Raw genomic sequence first — 21,697 nt, forward strand, 5'->3', positions numbered from 1 at the left:
GAATTTTTGTATGAGCTTTTTTTTGTGACCGCAAACCCAAACTAATGTTCTGTTTCGAAATGCTACAGTGAACCATGTGAAGATAGCTTTTTGGGTCTTCTGAAAAGCGTTTGATAGCATTTCCAAAACCAGAGTTGGAGGTGTTGTTGTTCTGCGAGCCAATGGCTCTGTTTAGGTTGATGTTGTGGCAAAACGATATGATCACTTTAATCATGGTTATTCAGTAGATGCATATATGAAATGGAGACGTCATACATTTTACAGAAAATAAAGTCTATTTATTGATGGACTAGTTTCTCTACTGTCTGTCTTTGGTCCTTTTTTTATAACATTTCTATGGAAACTCAACATTTCAATGCAACAGTTTGGGTTTGTTTCTGTGTTCTGCCGTGACTTGGGCTGTTGCTGGTAGAGAATGCTGATATGACTGTCTGGCATGCTTGTACTTTCCAACATAATAATAAAGTCTCGTGGGAAGTTTGACATTGTGCCTCTGTCTCATTCACAATTTGGGCTGTACCTTGTAGACTCAAGTCAATGCTACCAGGGGTGTACTCACTAGTGAGCAAATGCATTGAAATGGTGAGGGACCTACTTGAATTTGCCCAACACTTTTTGTTAAACGTTTTCCATTTTGGAGTAAATGTTTTTCGTTGCGAAAGGTTTTTAAACTGTTAGTCTAAATGAGGCCTGGGGTGCACCCAGGCATTAAGTGATGAAACCAAAGGAATAGTTGGCAACGGTACTAAATTGGAAGTCCATTGGGACAGCATTTCTTCGATGGCGACACTGTTTGTGTAATGTCTATGTTGCCATGTTGAAGGGCTCTTGAGTGTTGCTGATCCTCAAGTGTCTGAGTGTTTGGATCAATATGGAGCCCTCTATTATTAGCCTCTGTACCAAACTGTTACTGCATTACATATCACTATGGACAACACAACAGGTGGACTATTCTACTGCTAAACCTAAGTGCTAGAGTCAATCCGATCACCTGTTTACTGTTAAGCACCTTCGAGGTTTCCGTGTTAAACGCTGCATGTCGTATCAATCGGAAATTACCGTTTGAATGCCAGTCGTGCTGTAATCTTCTGTATTGAATCTAGGCCTTACTGGCAACCAGCCAGACAAGATATTGAATCCTCTCTTGACGTTCTTTTGTCTGCTCTGCAATGGCGTACTTTGAAACTTCTCCATGTACCAAAAAGATAAAGTACTTGTAAGTGTTAACTTTTGTCAAGTGTATTTAAATAAACTGCTGATAAACCAGTCAAATGTTGTAGATTTCCTGCTCACATCCTTGGAGTCAGTCTGGAACCAACATGGTCTTGCTAAAAGGCAACCTATTCCAAACAGGTTCAACACAGAGGCAGAAGAGGGCCCCAGCTAACTTATTGTACTAACGTTCACGAATTATTACCAAATATCTCTGATGAAATAATTAGCCTAATGAAATGTAACAAATTCATGAACAGAAATGAAATTGGACAAGGAATCACACATTAAAATGTCAGTGTTTCAACTATTTAATTTCAGTTGAAATATAATTGTTTACGTAGCCAAGAACAGAAAGAGGTACATATACTATATCAATTAAGTTATTTAAAAATGTATATATGAAATTTAAAGCTAATAAAAACATGTATTTTTTTTAAACCAGTAATGTACAGCCCCAGAGGGAAAACAAAAAACAATCTGTATAAAAAGCGGCAGATTTATGAAAACATAACCTACATGATACCAGCCAACATAAAATAGATTTGACTTCCTGCTAGTTTTTGAAACTGAAGATTGACTTTCTACTTGCTGGCCACTGATGATGATATGACATTTGAGAAAGTTGACATTACATTTACATTTGACATTTTGGTCATTTAGCAGACGCTCTTATCCAGAGTGACTTACAGTTAGTGCATTACACTATGGAAGACAGTATTAAAGCAATGTCATGGTAATGCATCTTTCATAAGCTAGTGAATCTGGGAAGAACTCCCAATGGCAGTGTCCCCAGCAGAGGCAATGGTAGATGGAACATTACTACTGTGTGTCTAATACAATAGGCCACTTGTTCACCACCAGCAGTAACACTGATCTTCCGTCCAGGCAGTTCACATCCTCTACCCAGAATAACATTCTTCACCCTCCATTTTAGAAAAAATAAGAACCATGGTGGAAGAACAACACAGGATGAACTGCTGAGGCTATTACATATACTTTCCCTACACAGAGCAGGTGATTTGATTTGACCAATCAGCTTGCTGTGATCCTCAGGGTTAGAGGTCAAAGGTAAACCCTAAAGGTCATGGGTAGTCCAGAATATCAGGTCTCCAGTGAAATGGTTTGTCTTCAGGATATATGGCTATGTGTCACACACATACAGTAAGGCACAGTATGGGAAAATGTACAGTCCACAGTCTAACTGACATATTTACATAAATGACATCCTAACATATTATAGACTGTATCTCATATTCAACCCAGGTGGGGTATTTAGGGTCATAATAAGCTCTCAAGATCAGATTACGATAAACCCAAACTGAATTGACCCTTTTGCCTAATTGAAATAGTTCATCTTTGAGATTGCACCTCTTAAAACTAAGACGTCTCAGGGACTTTCGTGTGACATCGCATACGGGAACAAAGAGAGTTTTCTCTTTTTATACAAAAAATAAAAATCTGTCTTTAAACATCTATGTACAGTATATATGATAAATAAGATCTATCTATGACGGCAGCAGCTTATGAAGACACAGCCATCCTCTCATCCTGTCGACCCGTACTCTTCTGAAACACAAACACAGAACAAAGAAAACGTTGTAAAATATTATGACGTCGATTTACCATGTTTATACAGTCATATGTAAATACCAGAGGGGTTTATAGTATCACAAAGCAAGAGCTCTGATGAACTGATCATGTGGAGTCTATTTTACTATGCTCCTAAAAGTCTATATTTATGAACTCAGAAATATGAATATTTCAGACTATTTAATAACTTATCGATCATGCTTTGTGACATCCCCCCCCAGGTACATAACATAGACTTTAGAAAACAGAATGTAAACACACATATTGACCCCTGACTTACATGTTGGTGGTGTCGCTGCACCTTGAAGGCAGGGGCCGGAAAGTCGCTGCCCACTTCCTGTTCCGACTCCCGCCCCCTCTTCCCAGCCCCGCCCCGTGCCAGATGACCTGGATAGTGAGGCACAGCGAACTCATGGGCACATCCTGTCCGACAGAGTTGCTGATTGGACGATCCTGCCTGCTCTGTGTGCGCCATTCCACAGCCTGCAGTGACCAAGAGGCAAACAGAAATAGACCCATAAGAATGTCCTCCTCTACATAACACTGCAAGTGACTGTTGTGACCAGTCTGTGTCCAGACAGATATGAAATACTGTGTCTAGACTTACTCTGAGTGTATGTTGGTCCAGGTCGTGGCCTCACTCCACTGAGTCCCGGCAGCTCCTCACCGTTCACATTTACTCTACTACGGCCTGGAGAGAGGAGAAGAGAGGGAGAGGGGAGGGTAGAGGACAGGTGAAGTGCGGGTTGGAGTGTGCTCACTTTGCAGTCGTAGGGTGATATTATTTGGGATAATGTATGAATGGTATCTAAGGAGGTTTCGGCAAACGAGCCTTGCTCACCATGATGGCCATTGAGCCCACTGTGTTTTCTACCAGTAGAGGGCGATGCCACCACATTCAGATCCTCAATGGGACTGGTTGGCACAGCTGCTAGTAAGCCTATTGGGAGAGAGACACAAGTTATAATGAATTATCAAGTGTGAGAAAGACAGCGATAGAGACAGACAGACAGAAAGAGAAGAGAGAGAGCGAGAGAAAAAGAGAGCGGGCAGGTGATAGGAAGAGAGTGAAAAAGAAAAGCGAGAGAGAGTTCAATACAAAGCGAGGGAGGGAGAAAAATACTTACTGAGTCCTCTGTATTTGGACAGCTGCTGGTACATTTGTCTCATCCTCTCTATGTTGAGTCGGCTGGCCTCTGCATGGTTCACCATGGGTTTGGGGTAGTCCACCCCGACCACACATTTGGCCGCCCGCTGCACCTCTATGGGGGCGTTCCAAGGGTCGTAGATGTACTTGTCTGGCATGTCTTTCAGGACAGGTAAGTAGCGTCTGCAAGCAGAGGGAGAAATTAAATCTCAGCACTTCGTCACAACTGCCAGAGGAGTTGATTCAGCATAACATACAGACGTAGTCAGACAGAACAGCCTTGCTAATGCATGACTTGATAAAGAAGATACTTGTGTGTGTGCGTCATGTGTGTGTGGGTGTTTGTGTGTACGTGCATGTAGCTATACTAACCTAATGAAGTCTCCTTTAGGATCTATTTTTCGTCCGAAGCCCACGGGGCAGTAGCAGTGGAAGAACTGCTGGAAGAAGGAACTGCAGGAGTGACACAACCAGCTGCCTGCGTTCACACTCCAGTCTGCATCCAGCAGCAGCTCCTCAAACACCTGACAGACACATACAGAACAACAACACAGTCATTCACACATAATATGCATCTCTTCTGATTCTTCCCCCCTCCCTCCCCTCTTCCCAGCCCTCTTCTCCTCCACCCCTCCCTCCCTCCACACCACCCTCCATCTTTGTCTACCTTCATGCCCTCCTCCCAGCTGATCCACAGGTCTCCTCTGGTCAGAAAGCAGGCCACGGCGTGTCTGGCCAAGTGGTGGATCCAGCCCTCCTGCCTCAGCTGAGTCATGATGGCGTCGATCCAGGGGAAGCCCGTCTTGGCTTCGGCCCACTTGGCCAGCGCCTCGGCGTTGCGGTCCCAGGGGATGCGGATACAGATGGGGTTCCCATCCATTTTGTCGAAGCGGGGGTTGTTAGTGGCGGCCGTGTAGAAGAACTCACGCCACAGCAGCTTGTCGTAGAGAGATATGGGGGGACTGCCGTTCGTCTTCACCTAAAGGGAGAAGAGAGAGGAGAATGTAATCGTGAGGAAAATAGGGGCAATCTTATGTGATAGTTAGGTAGGGATGGATGTGTGTTGGTGTTAGGTAGGGATGGATGTGTGTTGGTGTTAGGTAGGGATGGATGTGTGTTGGTGTTAGGTAGGGATGGATGTGTGTTGGTGTTAGGTAGGGATGGATGTGTGTTGGTGTTAGGTAGGGATGGATGTGTGTTGGTGTTAGGTAGGGATGGATGTGTGTTGGTGTTAGGTAGGGATGGATGTGTGTTGGTGTTAGGTAGGGATGGATGTGTGTTGGTGTTAGGTAGGGATGGATGTGTGTTGGTGTTAGGTTGGGATGGATGTGTGTTGGTGTTAGGTAGGGATACGTGTGTGTTGGTGTTAGGTAGGGATGGATGTGTGTTGGTGTTAGGTTGGGATGGATGTGTGTTGGTGTTAGGTAGGGATACGTGTGTGTTGGTGTTAGGTAGGGATACGTGTGTGTTGGTGTTAGGTAGGGATGGATGTGTGTTGGTGTTAGGTAGGGATGGATGTGTGTTGGTGTTAGGTAGGGATGGATGTGTGTTGGTGTTAGGTAGGGATGGATGTGTGTTGGTGTTAGGTAGGGATGGATGTGTGTTGGTGTTCGGTAGGGACGGATGTGTGTTGGTGTTCGGTAGGGACGGATGTGTGTTGGTGTTTGGTAGGGACGGATGGATGTGTGTTGGTGTTTGGTAGGGACGGATGGATGGATGGATGTGTGTTGGTGTTTGGTAGGGATGGATGTGTGTGTGTTGGTGTTTGGTAGGGACGGATGGATGTGTGTTGGTGTACGGTAGGGATACGTGTGTGTTGGTGTTAGGTAGGGATACGTGTGTGTTGGTGTTAGGTAGGGATGGATGTGTGTTGGTGTTAGGTAGGGATGGATGTGTGTTGGTGTTAGGTAGGGATGGATGTGTGTTGGTGTTAGGTAGGGATACGTGTGTGTTGGTGTTAGGTAGGGATACGATGTGTGTTGGTGTTAGGTAGGGATGGATGTGTGTTGGTGTTAGGTAGGGATGCGATGTGTGTTGGTGTTAGGTAGGGATACGTGTGTGTTGGTGTTAGGTAGGGATGCGATGTGTGTTGGTGTTAGGTAGGGATACGTGTGTGTTGGTGTTAGGTAGGGATGGATGTGTGTTGGTGTTAGGTAGGGATGCGATGTGTGTTGGTGTTAGGTAGGGATACGTGTGTGTTGGTGTTCGGTAGGGATACGTGTGTGTTGGTGTTAGGTAGGGATGGATGTGTGTTGGTGTTAGGTAGGGATACGTGTGTGTTGGTGTTAGGTAGGGATGCGATGTGTGTTGGTGTTAGGTAGGGATACGTGTGTGTTGGTGTTAGGTAGGGATGGATGTGTGTTGGTGTTAGGTAGGGATACGTGTGTGTTGGTGTTAGGTAGGGATGCGATGTGTGTTGGTGTTAGGTAGGGATACGTGTGTGTTGGTGTTAGGTAGGGATACGTGTGTGTTGGTGTTAGGTAGGGATGCGATGTGTGTTGGTGTTAGGTAGGGATGCGATGTGTGTTGGTGTTAGGTAGGGATACGTGTGTGTTGGTGTTAGGTAGGGATGCGATGTGTGTTGGTGTTAGGTAGGGATACGTGTGTGTTGGTGTTAGGTAGGGATACGTGTGTGTTGGTGTTAGGTAGGGATACGTGTGTGTTGGTGTTAGGTAGGGATGCGATGTGTGTTGGTGTTAGGTAGGGATACGTGTGTGTTGGTGTTAGGTAGGGATACGTGTGTGTTGGTGTTAGGTAGGGATACGTGTGTGTTGGTGTTAGGTAGGGATGGATGTGTGTGTGATAGTATTTAGTAGGTGTAGTTATGTGTGTGAGGTACTGTACCTTCTTGTAGAGCTCTGCCAGTTTGCTGTAGAAAAGTCGACAGGATAGACATCCAAAGCGGAGGTAGGGGCTGAGACCTAGAGGACTGGGCAGCAGGGGGCTGGCGGTCTTCCTGGTACTCTCAAAATTCACCTGCCACGCCTGGAGAGAGAGAAAGGTGGAGGTTTAATATATGATACATCTATGATATAATTGGACAGGAAAATCTGCAACACTCTCTCACCGTTAAAAAAAATTCACATCTATGATATAAAACATAATTACTAATGAGTCGTGTGTGTGTGTGTGTGTGTGTGTGTGTGTGTGTGTGTGTGTGTGTGTGTGTGTGTGTGTGTGTGTGTGTGTGTGTGTGTGTGTGTGGTTACGTACAGTGGAGAGGTCAGGTCCCAGTTGTCTCTCTATCCTGGTGAGAGCTTCACTCTCTCCTCCGGGCCACACGGCTGGAGCTAAGCCCTCTGTATCAAAGCCTGGGGAGAGAAACACAGAGCATATTTAGACACTTCAGGTAAATTATCTCCAAAACTAGTTTTTTCCGCTCCTAAGAATCATTATGGACAGACTTGAAAGAATTGCTAAAACAATTTAATGTTCAACTCCATGAAGCAAGTATGGACACCCATTCCAATCGAAAAGGTGTCTTACCCAGCTCCTCCAATAGGGGTACTCCGTACTTGTCCCTGTGGTTGTCTGAGACAGGGGTGACACATCGACCCATGCTGGCCCGGGACAGAGCCTCTACTGGGGCATCGGGGGGCGGCATGGAGTCCACCAATGTCTGGAAATGCTTGAAGGTGAGAGGAGGATGACCCCCGTTCAGCTCTATGATCCTACAGAGATGAGAGGGTTTTCAGTTAGGGCTCTGTCCAAACCTCTAAGTGATGTCATCCGGGTGTCCCACTCACTTGTCCAGGTCGTAGAGAGTGTGTGAGATCCTGCTCACGACCTCCACTCCAGCCTCTGTGGCCAGTTTCTTAATGGCTGCATCCCGCTCCTTACCGAACGGCTCAGAGTCACACTCAAACGTCAGCTGGGAGATGTTCCAGTCCTGAGAGGACAGGACACAGCAGACACACAGTGGGGTTAAAACAATATGTACTGATCGGCTTTGAAATGGTCAGCAAACAGTGATACGGTGTGGTCAATATTTGCTGTCCCTGGGGGTGAGGGAGGCTGGGGAGAGGGGGAGGGGAAACGTTGTCTCACCTTAAAGAGTCGGGGGAAGATGTTGGCCGGCTGACCTCGGATCACAAACAGACGGGAGTTGAGCTTCCGAAGGCTTGAGTCTAGATCTTCCAGACACTGCAGCAGGAACCTGAAACACAGGAGAGGGGCGACGACCGTCACTACATGGCCATGCTGGAGAGGACACTGCTTCCGGGGCATTCTCAGAGCGTGAAGAGACTCATGTTTACTACTTAGACCTGACACCATGTTTGATTGAATAAAACCCTCATAAGTCCCACTAAATAATACATTATAAGTAAATGAATAAGAACATGTTTGTTGGATCAGGATATAAATACATCAACTCTGAATCGCTTTCCAAGAAGCAGACCGACGCCCTTTGACCACATGTCCATCATTTACTATTATTTGACCCTGCTGGTCATCTATGAACATTTGAACATCTTGGCCATGCTCTGTTATAATCTCCACCCGGCACAGTCAGAAGAGGACTGGCCACCCCTCATAGCCTGGTTCCTCTCTACGTTTCTTCCTAGGTTCTGGCCTTTCTAGGGAGTTTTTCCTAGCCACCGTGCTTCTATACCTGCATTGCTTGCTGTTTGGGGTTTTAGGCTGGGTTTCTGTACAGCACTTTGAGATATCAGCTGATGTAAGAAGGGCTATAGAAATCAAGTTGATTTGATTTGATCATTTATGTTATGATGGTGACGCAATGATCATGTTATAATTGTTACATCACCGCATGTATAACGATGCAGGTTTCAACAACTAGTATTTCACACAAACTTTCTGAAGCTCACATTTGCCTTTTCGCATTTATGACACCCTTTACGGCGTTTATGCAGTGAATCATGTCATTGGGGCACAGACTCCGTCCTCACTGTTGCATATGTAATATCTGGCATGAAACTGTGCCATGGTTGAGTTAGCGGCATCACAGCATAGTATCCCAGGTGACTGAATGGCTGACTGAACGTAGTCATCAGAAAATGCTGTGATCCTTCTGCGAAGCGTAAGAACAGGCCCCTGAGAGAAGAGCAGCAGGAGATAGATGGTGTGTTTGTCTGGTGTTTGAGTCAACACCTGAACACCTTTTGAAGACAACGATAAACACACACACTGCCTGTGGAGCGAGACCAGATAAGCTGATAGGCCTGCTATCTGTCTGTTGCTTCACACTAGCAATTCTCCAGATCAAATAACAAAGAAAGTATAGGTGTTACAGTTGAAAAAGGTGGCTAATCCAGCTGCGGATCTGAGGGCCACTACCACCTCCTGCTGCTTGAGCAGTTAAGAGATCAAGCTAGGCCGCTCTGCCACGGCTGCCACCTGCTGGAAAGTAGGTCATCCCAATAGCAACCACTGACTCGGGAAATGTAACTCTCTTTAGGCACACTAAACCGGCTCCCTGCCTGAACGACGCCATTTTACAGGCCTTGGCTCTACGCTCTCTAGTTTTTGAAAGATGCCAGAAAGAATGCCCCAGAGAGGATTTATTAAATTGTACAGAAAGTGAAAAGAACATTTGTCTGGCCGAGGCAACGGTACGTACTTGGAGGGAAATATTTATATTACACTATTAATGCTCTCTTAACTGTCACTAGAAAAGAGAAGCTGTTGCCTTTGCCTGCTATTCATTCCATTAGTATTCCTGGTCTAAGTTAAAAGGACCACGGAATAAGCGCCACTGCACTATTTCACATGCTCGCCATCAACCAATGTTTAAAAGGGAATGGCCTAGTAGATACCCAAAAGAAGACTCAAACATAGGATCCACAAACTTTCAGAACGTACCATAATAGCTACATACAGAAGTCACTATTTGTATCTTGAAAGCAGACATAATTACAATATAGGCCTACTGCTGCAATCCTTACTCTGCTGGGCCCAAACAACAACATGATGATGTCAGGATCCAGGCTTTCCGCTGGCACATCTGATCACTCCATACTACCGTCCTCTTTAGCAAGGCCAGATATTGGCAACTGTGTGACGGGTGCTGTTCTGAGAAGCACCACAAAACTATAACCACTAGAACAGCTGGGTCTGGGCCAATTCAGTGTCATTGATTTTCAATAAAGATTTGTACAAAATCTTGAATCGGACTTTCAATTCACTTCTTGAATTCAAATGGAACAGAGTCCAACCCAACCTACCTCACCCACTCTGTAATAACACTGTAACAACACTGTAATAACCATTGAGTTGTATTATGGTAATAACACATAAGCATTCCGAGAATGGACAATTCATTTAAATCTACTGGGACAATAGAATGGTATTGACTGGTTGGTTGATGGGTGAATAGATATGGTTGTTGTTCCTCACCTCCACCGGTTGACCCCCAGGTTGGAGGAGCCAGCGAACCAGGGGTCTAGGAAGTAGACACAGCGCACCGTGTCTGAATCACGCACAGCCTCCAGCAGGGCCGGGTTGTCGTGGAGACGCAGTCCCTTACGGAACCAGTGGATGGAGTTCTTGGTCATGTTCAAAAACAGGGCCTGGAAAAAAAGACAGGAAATAATGTTTAGAAGCACAGTATGTACTTTAGGGAATGGGTCACTTTTTTTTAAATGGAAAGAGTTAAAGACTCTAAAAGGATTTAGCAGAGAACTGATTATTAAATACACTGGAAGTTAGAAGCATAATATTAATATTACACAATTTTTGTTAGAAACAATGTACAAAAAAAGTATAAAATTGATTATGTATTTCTGTTACAGACTATATGATGTATAGAGCTGAGAGTCAAATGGGACTAACACAGTTCAACTAGCCTAAACCAAGCAAAGCACTGCTTCAAATCTCTCGTCTTCCAATTAGTTTGATTTATTAAAACTCATTATTTGCGTTTTTCTAACAAGAAAATAATGATCTCATCTAAAGCAATTTGCGGACAAATCAGAAAAATATAATAATGCACGAAAGCAATAGAAATAAATATTGCCATTATATTTTTTTATCAACTTGCAAAAAAAGACAATACCCTTAGTTTCTCAACTTTTGAATAAAGTTATGTCACACTCAGATAGTACAGCTTGTGGCAGGCACATTTATGACACAATGTAGGTGATTTGGTCACCGTAACATCAGAAATGTTAGACCACAAGCATCATCAACATAATATACATTGCATAACTGCACACAAATTGTTCAGAAAGCTCTGACAGACACACCTACATACAAATGTTATACCGTACCAATGGTCAGACAACTTTGTTTTTGATAACATGGAATTATTATGTTCTATACGCATCTTTTCCAATTTTAGTTACTGACAGCCTTGTCCTGTACAATGGTCTCTACCTACATAGTAGTATACTCTAAACACCCCAATTCATAAAATATATATATATATATATATATATGCTCACACCATTCAAACCAATGAGGGTTGTGAATTGTAAATCCAATTATCTCAGAATAAGGTCACGATTTGCCAATGCACAGCCTCAGAATCAGGTCAGTTTATGTACCTTATGTAAGTATAATACATGTGCATGGAAGAAGAAAGACCTACATTCTGATAAGTAATAATCTCCATCGCTTACCTGTAATGTGTTGTCAAGGATGTGTCTCTTATGTCACTACCGTTGACAGGATCGTTTAATTCCACCGGTGGTCTCTCAAAATGTGAATCAAACAGTCGAAGTTTTCTTGTTGGGTACGGTTCGTTCTCCCGGTGCAAGAACAAGACAGTTGCATAACTGTTCTAGCTACTGCGCAAGGCCAATGTTCCAGCACAACACGTGATATAGAAATATAAATGAATAAATATGATGTCTGTTTCAAAGCACAGTGACTTTACTGTCTAGTTATAAAGTTCTATGCTCCCAGCAACACGCCCCAACAAGCAATAAAGAAGCGACCTAGAAATCCAATTGGTTGACGCAGTAGGCATTTACTCAAGTTTTTGCTGCATGGAACGATCGGGAGTACTTTTTTGAGATGCATCCAGCTGCAGCCTCGCAGAATAGCCTGTGACTAAAACTAGCCCGTCACTAAAACCAATACTATCTACTGGCAGTGGTTAATCTCTACCACATACACGTGAATTTATTTTCTTTCCTAGATTCCTTTCCTCCTTTCCTTGCCCCCTTTCCTTTCCTAGTTTCCTTTCCTAGCTTCCTTTCCTTTCCTCTCTACTGTCCGTGTTAATCCCTACCACATACATGTGAACTCCTTTTCTTTCCTTGATTCCTTTCCTCCTTTCCTCGCTCCCTTTCTTTTCCTGTTTTCCTAGCTCCATTTATTTTCCTCCTTTCCTTGCCTTCTTTCTTTTCGTCCTTTTCTAACTTCCTTTGCTAGCTTCCTTGTCTTTCCTCCTCTTCTTTCATAGATTCCCATTCTCATTTCCTAGCTCCCATTCCTCTCCTCCTTCCCTTTCCTAGCTCCTTTCTTCCTTTCCTAACTCCTTTTCCTAACTTAATTTCCTTCTTCCTTTCCTTTCCTACTTTTCTTTCCTAGATGCAGAATGTCGGCCCAGTTTCACCTAGTTTCATCCTCTCCACTACTCGCGACATGACTTCCTCTCACTACCATATTTGGTGGTGAGAAAATGTGTAAATGGCTGCTTCAAATTTATAGCCCCCTGTGACATCTCTGGGGTTCCCCTTCTGTCTGTGAGGGTAATTTTAGTGACTGGCAGCTGCCGGGGTATTGACTTTCTAGTATTTAGAGGTGGACTTTTGGTGGACTAGATATGATTTCTTATGTAGTTTTCGTGCCATTTATGTTTTCATTGTAGGTTGAAAATATGTATTTTATATGGAATAACTTAATTTCTATAACCTGAAACCCCGCCCTGTTTTTCCGTGTATTTTGTGATTGGTTACATTGGGAAAGACCCGGATGTTCACGGGTGGTAGGATTTTAGAGTCCTGTGCGTAGTGCAGTTGCCTGCTAAAACATTGACACAAGCGCAACTGTGTCGGCCTGGATGGAGGACGTTATGAATTAAATAACGTACACGTTCATATATTCTGATTTTGAATAAGTATCTGAAATCATACAAACATCAAAAACATAATTGCAAATTGTTTACTTTGAACATACGATAAAATGAATGAAATCCGTATAGATTTTTATTTGGGCAGTTTCAGCGTCACTTTGTTTGGGGTCCTTCGATAGCTAGGCGCCAGTCACTCTCTTGTTAGCAACAGAGCTACCTAGCTAAACGTCTGTGTTTTGGATAAATCGACTTGAATACTGTTTATTTAGATATTCGTGGTCTCAGAATTGGTCAGCGATGAATTTAGAGTTGCTCGGTAAGGATCATTTAGAATTATTCGATAATTCTTTGGGTGCAGGACTTCACGTAAAGGAGGATATCGTATCTTGGCAGCACTAGCATGCTAATTAACGAACGCTAAACGCTATACAAAGCAGTCTGAGTATATGTAACGTTAGTGATAAATACAATCTATATATTTCCAGAGTGTTAATCTTACCTTTTAACTACAAGGTGAAATCACACCGCAAAATAGCAGGCAACTACTACTATTAGACGTTAGCCATTACATTAGCCAATGAACGATCTTCGTATGTATGGCACTGTCGTTTGGCCACAGAGGATGTAAACAGTCAGTAACGTTAGCTAGTCTGGATTGTGTGCTCTTCCAGCTGTTATATGACCTAAGTCAGTCTATATGTACTAGAGACCTAACCACATGATTTGTTATTTTTCTATAGAGTCGTTCGGGCAGAACTATCCAGAGGTAAGCCATTCCAATCTTGTTCTACATGTTACTTGTCATTTACATTTTGTTAATTTAGCAGACGCTCTTATCTAGAGCGACTTCCTGTAGTGAGTGCATACGTTTTCGTACTTTTTTCATACTTTCATACTTGTCAACACATCTCTCTCACACACCCCTCTCCCACGCAGACAGTGGATGGTTATGCCTAAATGCTCACCGAAGTCCTTAGAATAGAACATTGATTAATACATCCGTGTCTATGTGAGTGTCTTCACATATAGTTGTGATCTCATTGACAGGAAGCCGATGGCACTCTGGACTGTATCAGTATGGCTCTCACATGCACCTTTAACCGCTGGGGCACGCTTCTGGCGGTGGGCTGCAACGACGGACGCATCGTCATCTGGGACTTCCTGACACGGGGCATTGCCAAGATCATCAGCGCTCACATTCATCCAGTCTGCTCACTGTGGTGAGAAAGCAAACCACGGTCACGAGAAAGGGAAACCACCAGGGTTGGTGTCAATTCCATTTCAATTGCAGTCAATTCGGGAAGTACACTGAAATTCCATTTATCTTCAATACTTTTCATTTAGGAAGAATTGGAATTGCAATTTGGTTTACCTTATGAATTGATTGCAAATGGAATGAACCCCAACACTGGAGCACAAACACTTTTCAGAATCAGCAAACTATGCTTACATTTATAGATGCTAGATTGTTCTTGATTTATTTACTCATAAACCCATAATTTGGTCCTGGAGACCTTGTCAAAAGGTGTTTTGACTGCGGTTCTGAATTGTTTTTAAGTGTGGTTCTGAATCTTAACTGTCCTTAACCTTGTGCCTCTGCAGTTGGAGTCGAGACGGTCACAAGCTGGTGAGTGCCTCTACAGATAACATAGTGTCGCTATGGGACGTCCTTACGGGAGACTGTGACCAGAGGTTCCGCTTTCCCTCGCCCATCCTCAAACTGCAGTACCACCCCAGAGATCTGTGAGTTTATAGATATATATATATATATCTAACTCATCTTATACCTCAGCCTAGTCTTGTCCTTTCTAACTCATAACTCCTAACCCCATCCATTAAACTACAGTTAGTACCACCGACTCCACCCAGCTGGGAATATATATCTATACTTTGACCTTAGCTCAGCCTACACCTCAGGCCTCTTATGATTCCTCATTTTTTGTTACTCCTAACCTCAACCCTTACACACCCAAAGGTCTGTGAAGTGGTAGTTTATCTAATACTGGATAAGGGAATAACGGTATGGAACAATATGTAAATCCCAACCTGTCCTGTGTTTCAGTGACAAAGTCCTAGTGTGTCCTATGAAGTCAGCTCCGGTGCTGCTGACCCTGTCCGACTCTAAACACGTGGTTCTGCCCGTGGACGACGACTCTGACCTGAATGTGGTGGCGGCCTTCGACCGGCGGGGGGAGTACATCTACACTGGCAATGCCAAGGGAAAGGTCAGAGGTCACTGGGGCCTGGGTTTATTTATTTGTGGATCAGACATTTTGCCATATTCTTTTTCAATTTAGCACTTTATAGGTTGTGTGTGTGAGCTTATTGTTCTCACTGATGTGATCCTGCAGATTCTGGTGCTGAACACGGACACACAGGATCTGGTGGCATCGTTTCGGGTGACGACAGGGACCAGTAACACCACAGCCATCAAGTCCATAGAGTTTGCGCGCAAGGGCAGGTGAGAGGACTGAGACGAAACCAATTAGTGTGTGTTGGTGAATGCTGAAAGGCAATGGGACTGTGTTTGTGTGGGAAATCATTCTGGTACTTAGAAGGTAGTTGTGTGCCTCTTACGAGAATATTTCATAGTTCCGTCAAAGGACTGATCGTGATCCGCTCTCTTCCTCTCCAGTTGTTTCCTCATCAACACAGCAGACAGAATCATCAGGGTGTATGATGGGAGGGAGATTCTCACCTGTGGGAGAGACGGGGAGCCAGAGCCCATGCAGAAACTACAGGACCTGGTCAACAGGTGAACACACACACACGCCTTCGCGGTGCATACAAACCACACACATGCTCACTTTGATACATCTCTTTCCTTCTCTCCCTCCCCGCTTGTCACTCCTTCCCTTCTCTCTGTAGGACTCCCTGGAAGCGGTGTTGTTTCTCTGGGGATGGGGAGTACATTGTGGCTGGTTCAGCCCGGCAGCATGCTCTGTACATCTGGGAGAAGAGCATTGGCAACTTGGTGAAGATCCTCCATGGAACCAGAGGAGAACTACTGCTGGACGTGGCTGTAAGGAACCACCCAAAACCTTTATTTTTCTAGTCCTCTTCTTCTCACTAGATAATTTTCTTGAGTTATTCTCTCTTTTTTTGCCTCGTTTCTGGAGGATGTGCTGCCTCTGTTTTGAATTGTCTGTACTGGAGATACACAGAATTGACAGTAACTCATGGTGCTGATGGACTTTGTCCTGACCTATGAACCCTGACCTCTCTGCAGTGGCACCCTGTGCGGCCAATCATCGCCTCCATATCCAGCGGCGTGGTGTCCATCTGGGCTCAGAACCAAGTGGTGAGTGACACACAATACAGGTTGGACCTGAGTTCTACACCCCGGAACTGGTCTGGGTGCTGGACTGGTCTCTTTCTGCGACTTGGCTACCTAGGTTTTGATTTCAGAGAGTGATTCCTCTGCCTTTGCAAGTGAATCTGATGGAGTGGGTTAGTTAACTCAACGCTATGTGTTTTTGTGTTCAGGAAAACTGGAGTGCGTTCGCCCCAGACTTCAAGGAGCTGGATGAGAACGTGGAATACGAGGAGAGAGAGTCTGAGTTTGACATAGAGGATGAGGATAAGAGTGAACCTGAACAGACAGGTAGATGTGCGCGCGCACACACACAGGCACACACACGCACACCCTTGCATTGCGACTAGTCAGGGCCTGATTTGTGTGTGTGTGTGTCAGGTGCTGACGCTGCGGAGGATGAGGAGGTGGATGTGACCTCTGTTGACCCCATCGTAGCATTCTGCAGCAGGTAAGTGTGTTCGATGAAGGTAGACAGGTGTTTCAATGGTGACAGCCTTACAGCTTTAAATAGGCATTGCAATTGAATAGAAGTCTAATAGTAATACAATGATGAATATGGATTGTGGTCTCTGATCTCCCCCCTGTGTTAGTGATGAGGAGCTGGAGGACTTCAAGGCCCTGCTCTACCTGCCCATCGCTCCAGAGGTAGAAGACCCTGAGGAGAATCCATTTGGTCCCCCTCCGGATGCAGCCGGCCAAACCACCCCTGTAGAAGATGGTTCAGCCCACACAGGGAGCGGGGACAAGAAGCGCCAGCCGTCCTCAGAGGGAGTTCCGCCCAAAAAGAAGGCTCGTACCACCACCATCGAACTACAGGGGGTGCCTAGTGATGGTGAGAGTAACACACACACACACAATATGAATACTTTTGCTTTTTAATCATGAACTAGTACCCTGACCTGTGTATTCTCCCACTATCGTAGAGGTGCACCCCTTACTGGGGGTAAAGGGAGACAGCAAGTCCAAGAAGAAGACGGCAGGGCGGCCAAAAGGCTCCAAAGGTAAAGAGAAAGACTTTCCCTTCAGGCCCAAACCCTACAGGGGGGACAGGGTCTACCCTGACGGAGCGGTAGCGGGAGGAGGAGCAGGAGGAGGAGGAGGAGGAGGGATGAAGGGCAGAGCGGAGGGGGGCCTGACTGCAGCAGGTAAGGATGCAATATGATATGAAGCCACCATGAGGAGCCATGCTAATCCTGCTAGCTACGACGCTTCACCAGCCCTCTGCTCCCCCCCCTCCCAACTGATCCCCAAACCGCCCCCCAGACCGTCAACCCCTGCACACCACAGCCTCACAACCCGCCTCTAACTACTGATTGGGAACTGATTCTGGGCCAGATTAATAACCACAAAATCCCATCAAGAGAGATTCTCCCCTTTTGTGAGGCGAGGGGGTTAGTTTCGATTCTGGTTATTGGGTTTGTTTGGTTTCCAACATGACCGCCGGCCGGCTAGCTGGCTCTCTCCTGATCTGCGGCTGGTTTGTCTACTTGCTGCTTGCCCTTTGACCCTCCTGCTCCGCTCCTGCCTCGCTCTCACCAGGGCTTGTGTGTCTATGTTGGTTGTGTGTCTCTGTGTTTGTTGTGTATATTTGTGGAATCAAGTTGTCTGCTCAAAGATTGGTGATGTTTGCTGTGCTTTGTTTTTAACAACTGTCAAATCATCCAGCCGGACCACAATGCAAGACACTGAGAGAGGAGCAAAACTGAGCCGCCATAGGCTGTGCTCGAAGGTCTACTCGTTTTTTATTGGTTAAACACCTAATGCATTGCTGTCCATCATGACCTTGACACCAGGGCTGTTCCACCATTTTGAAGCACACCATCTGATTGCCTTGAAATAATTGGTCATGTTAGAAACAGATTTGATTAGTGTTTTTGCAACATTATTTTGAAATATAATATCGAAATCTGAGAAATTAAGCTAATTGATTGCATCCAAATTGGCCACAGTTTATAGGATTCATATAATATTCAATAACTATATTACGTAACATCTGATTTGGACCAAAAGTTTTACTAACAATGAGTCAGACATGAGAAATCCAAAGGGTTGGTCAAAAGCCACCCAAACCCCCCCCCCCCCACCCCCCACTCCAATCCCACCACAACGACGAGTATATAGTATCAGTTTTCTGTGTCTGACAAGTAGTATGGAGCTGCGGCTCAGAGTATTGTTTCTTCATCTTATGCAATGTATTCCCAGTAAATTTGGTCATAGTTTTTTTTTCCCCCCTCTGTTCATAGAAATTACTAATTGAAGTTGTTAGGTTTATGTCCCCTCCTACATCCAGATATTATCAGATTCTGACCACTATATGGTGCTGTTCCTACGATTTCCCCCCCCCCCCCCCAATGTTTAATGAATAGTTCACCCAAATTACAAAGTGACATGGGCTTCCTTAGCCTGTAAGCAGTCTTTTTACAAGGTATGAAAGCAACCCATGTATTGCTTTTGTTGGCCAGTTTTTCAAACGCTAACTGTTTAGTCAACGGAATATATATTAGCATTTTTACGCTTCATGTTTAAATCATTCTGAAGTATCTAAAAATGGATTTTGTAACTCAAAACTGTTACTTATATATTTGGGAATGAAATGCTAATATAGGTACCATTGACTTACATTGGATTTGTACCACAAATGCTAAAACTTTAGCATTTGAAACAGTGGCCAGATAAACAGAACCAAAGTATGTGTTCTTTGGTTGCTGCCATACCTTGTCCATAAACTGCCGACTCTTCAGCTCCACTATACACGTTGCGTTTCTTTGCCTTGGTGATGTATGTAATGCTAGAGCGCATTGGCCGAGACCAGAGTTGGCACATTTGCTATTTAACCCAACAGTTTTTGTGACAAAACTATTGGTAGAGTTGAAAATGCGATGGAGAAACGGTGAACTTTATATTTTTATTCGGTACATGAAAGCTTAAGCGGAAAAGTACATTTTTGTGTGCACTACATCATCGCGCACTGCTTTTTCTGCAACAAGTCTGTTTAGTGGAAACGCATCACTGGTGGGAAAATGCGCATATTTTCTATATTCTAGAATATTTGCATGAAAATATGTCGTCAATTGGATAGAAACCTAGCTATTGTTAGAAAAAAGTTTGGTCCAAATCAGATGTAAGGTACTATATTTTATGAATGCTATAAATAAAAATGGCCAATTTGGGTGCAATCAATTAGCTTAATTTCTCAGATCAAACTATATTTCAACAAAATAAGGTTGCAGGAATTCTAATCTTATCTGTTTCTAACTACAGAAGCAATTTTCATAACAATCTGAGATGGTGGGTGTCATGATTTTCTGAAATGACATGGAACGACCCACCAGGCTATGCATCTGCGGTTTAAAAAGCGAAATTGACTTTTTAAATTTGATTTAACCTTTTATTTATCTAGGCAAGTCAGTTAAGAACAAATTCTTATTTACAATGACGGCCTATAGGGAAACAGTGGGTTAACTGCCTTGTTCATGGGCAGAATTACATATTTTTACCTTGTCAGCTCTGGGATTCGATCCAGCAACCTTTCGGTTCCTGGCCCAAAGCCCTAACCACTAGGCTACCTGCCGCCCCTGTTGGAGAGTGAGGGAATTTCTTCTTTTGAATCACATTTTATTTTCCAATACACATCTAAAAAGCATCTCTTTTTCAAGTTGCTTTATTGTTTCAATGCTAACTTTTGCTGTTGCAAAGTGAAGGAATTTCTTATTTTGAATCCCATTTTACTTTCTAATGCACTGCCCACCACTCCAAGTTGCATTGTTGAGAAACTCATTATGCTAAGAGCCATGATATACCTGAAATGCCTCTGTATTGAATTCAGTGTTTAGTTCACGTTGACCGACCATACTGTCTGCTCTGGGAAACGTTTGAAATTCATCTTGACGCACTATAATTTCTGGACCTGGGAAGAAGGTCAAATGGGCAACATTTTAATCTGTTCAAGGACATCATCTCTGACTGTTTCTCAGACAAGAAGGTATGTTGTGAGCTATAATATATTTATTTTATATAGCGCTTTTCATTACAAAGACAATCTCAATGAACAAAACAAATGCAGAGATCTGGATGGTCTTGGGCAACGGTCTTCCACAGCTTCAGGTGTTCTGATGTTGTTCAGAACGGCTGTGCAGTAGCCGAGGGAGCATCGACGGCACAGAGAGGGCATCGTCGGTCAGTTACTTAGACAGCTCTTCATCAGACACCTCGTTCCTTTTTTTCTTCCCCCCCCCCCTCGTCTGTAGGTAGGCTGGACAGTCCGCTACTGAAGTACTGGGTGATGCTTCGGCAGCTATTAGCACCGGGAAAGAGCACTGCACCTCGGCAGTAGTCAGGAAACAGTCCCCTATCAGGCGGGCCTCTCTCAACCCCTCGCGCCGCTGTCCACATCAGTCATGCAACCAGGGCGGGTGGAAAAAGCTGGTGCTGATGCGTCCTTCAAATGCCTAGCCAAGCCAAACAAACTGACTCGCCATTAGTCGAGCAACTCCATGGGTCAAAACCACCAGATATTACAGCTTAGAAACACTCAAAGAAGTCATAGGAAACAGAAAGTTGGTATAAAAAAAAAAATACTTGAAACAACATATTTTAGAAATGTGTAGAAGCTCTCTACCTATGCTTCCTCGTGGTGCCATGGCAACCATGTGAGTATTCTATTCATGGGGTTCTCTATTCTGTGTGATATTCTTGGTGTCTTTCCTACAGGGAGCCTGGTTTCACAGTCCTACAAGCAGCATGATATCGGGGGACTGGACTGAGCCAGCACCATAATCATCATCGCCCCCAGTGGTTCTGGAGGGGGAAGGACAGGCACCTAAATTTCGGGCCTGTTTTTACACTCTCCTAAAATCAAGACTCTTTGTGATATCACTCAAGACTGTCATTATGGTATCACCCCACCACAACCCCAAAAGACTCATTATGACATCACAGCCTTCTATTGCTCAGGCTGTGACTTTCCCCACCGGCTGTCTCTCTGTCCTCTCTCTGTGCTGGCTGCTATGGTTACCTGGATTATCTCCCTCCTGTCAAAGACTGATGTATGTGACCTGATGATGTCACAAGTTTTAGATGAGAGTTCTGACTAGGAACTGCTGCAGCATAGCAGATTCACACGTTCTCATTTTCACCATTTTTATTTTTTTTATTTTTTGGATGAGTAACAGAAACAAACCAAGAGAAGAGGGAAGCAACAGTCTGCAATAGTATAGGGTCAACTCTCTTCTCCCCTCTTGTCTGTCTTTTTTTTCTTCTGTAGGATGACTGATGTACAGATACAATACAGGAGTTATTACATGGAATGTGTCCCAACTGGTCTGCTTTTTGTGTGTTTGTTTCTTTTTATACATGTTATTAAACCATTTAGATTGTTTTTGACTCGACCACTGTGTTATTGAGTCATCCCGACTAGAGCTTCTTGTCTGTGGAAGAACAATCTCTCACT

General features: G+C 44.1%; 2 protein-coding genes across 3 annotated transcripts; one reads left to right on the forward strand and one right to left on the reverse strand.

The window, feature by feature from the left end:
* Positions 1-1,507: 1,507 nt before the first annotated feature.
* On the reverse strand, positions 1,508-12,480 carry LOC106565112 (cryptochrome-1). Its single transcript, XM_014131850.3, has 14 exons — positions 11,533-12,480; positions 10,310-10,482; positions 8,000-8,108; positions 7,699-7,841; positions 7,439-7,623; positions 7,166-7,263; positions 6,797-6,937; positions 4,620-4,931; positions 4,325-4,476; positions 3,933-4,135; positions 3,647-3,745; positions 3,413-3,496; positions 3,086-3,288; positions 1,508-2,781 (listed from the first exon to the last, which is right to left on the reverse strand). Exons 2-14 carry the CDS (start codon positions 10,465-10,467, stop codon positions 2,737-2,739), a joined length of 1,932 nt encoding a protein of 643 aa, XP_013987325.1. The 5' UTR covers positions 10,468-10,482; positions 11,533-12,480; the 3' UTR covers positions 1,508-2,736.
* Positions 12,481-12,892: 412 nt separating this feature from the next.
* Positions 12,893-21,630, forward strand: LOC106565113 (retinoblastoma binding protein 5). Of its 2 annotated transcripts, none has more exons than XM_045691502.2 (14): positions 12,893-13,248; positions 13,673-13,698; positions 13,980-14,152; positions 14,535-14,675; positions 14,995-15,157; positions 15,284-15,393; positions 15,568-15,687; positions 15,801-15,954; positions 16,162-16,233; positions 16,419-16,536; positions 16,627-16,696; positions 16,839-17,080; positions 17,172-17,393; positions 20,959-21,630. In XM_045691502.2, the coding sequence occupies exons 1-14, from the start codon at positions 13,230-13,232 to the stop codon at positions 21,009-21,011; spliced, it is 1,683 nt and encodes a 560-aa protein (XP_045547458.2). In that variant the 5' UTR covers positions 12,893-13,229; the 3' UTR covers positions 21,012-21,630. The 2 variants fall into 2 exon arrangements, with proteins under 2 accessions (XP_045547458.2, XP_082815259.1); XM_082959133.1 differs by having other exon boundaries at positions 12,894-13,248; positions 17,172-17,249.
* Positions 21,631-21,697: the final 67 nt, after the last annotated feature.

This window comes from Salmo salar, chromosome 12 (genome assembly GCF_965601325.2).
Source record: "Salmo salar chromosome 12, fSalSal1, whole genome shotgun sequence".
Lineage (NCBI taxonomy): Eukaryota > Metazoa > Chordata > Actinopteri > Salmoniformes > Salmonidae > Salmo > Salmo salar.

Coding starts and splice junctions, on each gene's coding strand:
- LOC106565112 (XM_014131850.3), bottom strand. CDS start 10,467: ATGACCAAGAACTCCATCCACTGGTTCCGTAAGGGACTGCGTCTCCAC. Junction 8,109..10,309: donor CTGGGGGTCAACCGGTGGAG/GTGAGGAACAAC, acceptor CCTGTGTTTCAG/GTTCCTGCTGCAGTGTCTGG. Junction 3,746..3,932: donor GTCCAAATACAGAGGACTCA/GTAAGTATTTTT, acceptor CTCTCCCAATAG/GCTTACTAGCAGCTGTGCCA.
- LOC106565113 (XM_045691502.2), top strand. Junction 14,676..14,994: donor CAGTACCACCCCAGAGATCT/GTGAGTTTATAG, acceptor CCTGTGTTTCAG/TGACAAAGTCCTAGTGTGTC. Junction 15,688..15,800: donor CTACAGGACCTGGTCAACAG/GTGAACACACAC, acceptor TTCTCTCTGTAG/GACTCCCTGGAAGCGGTGTT.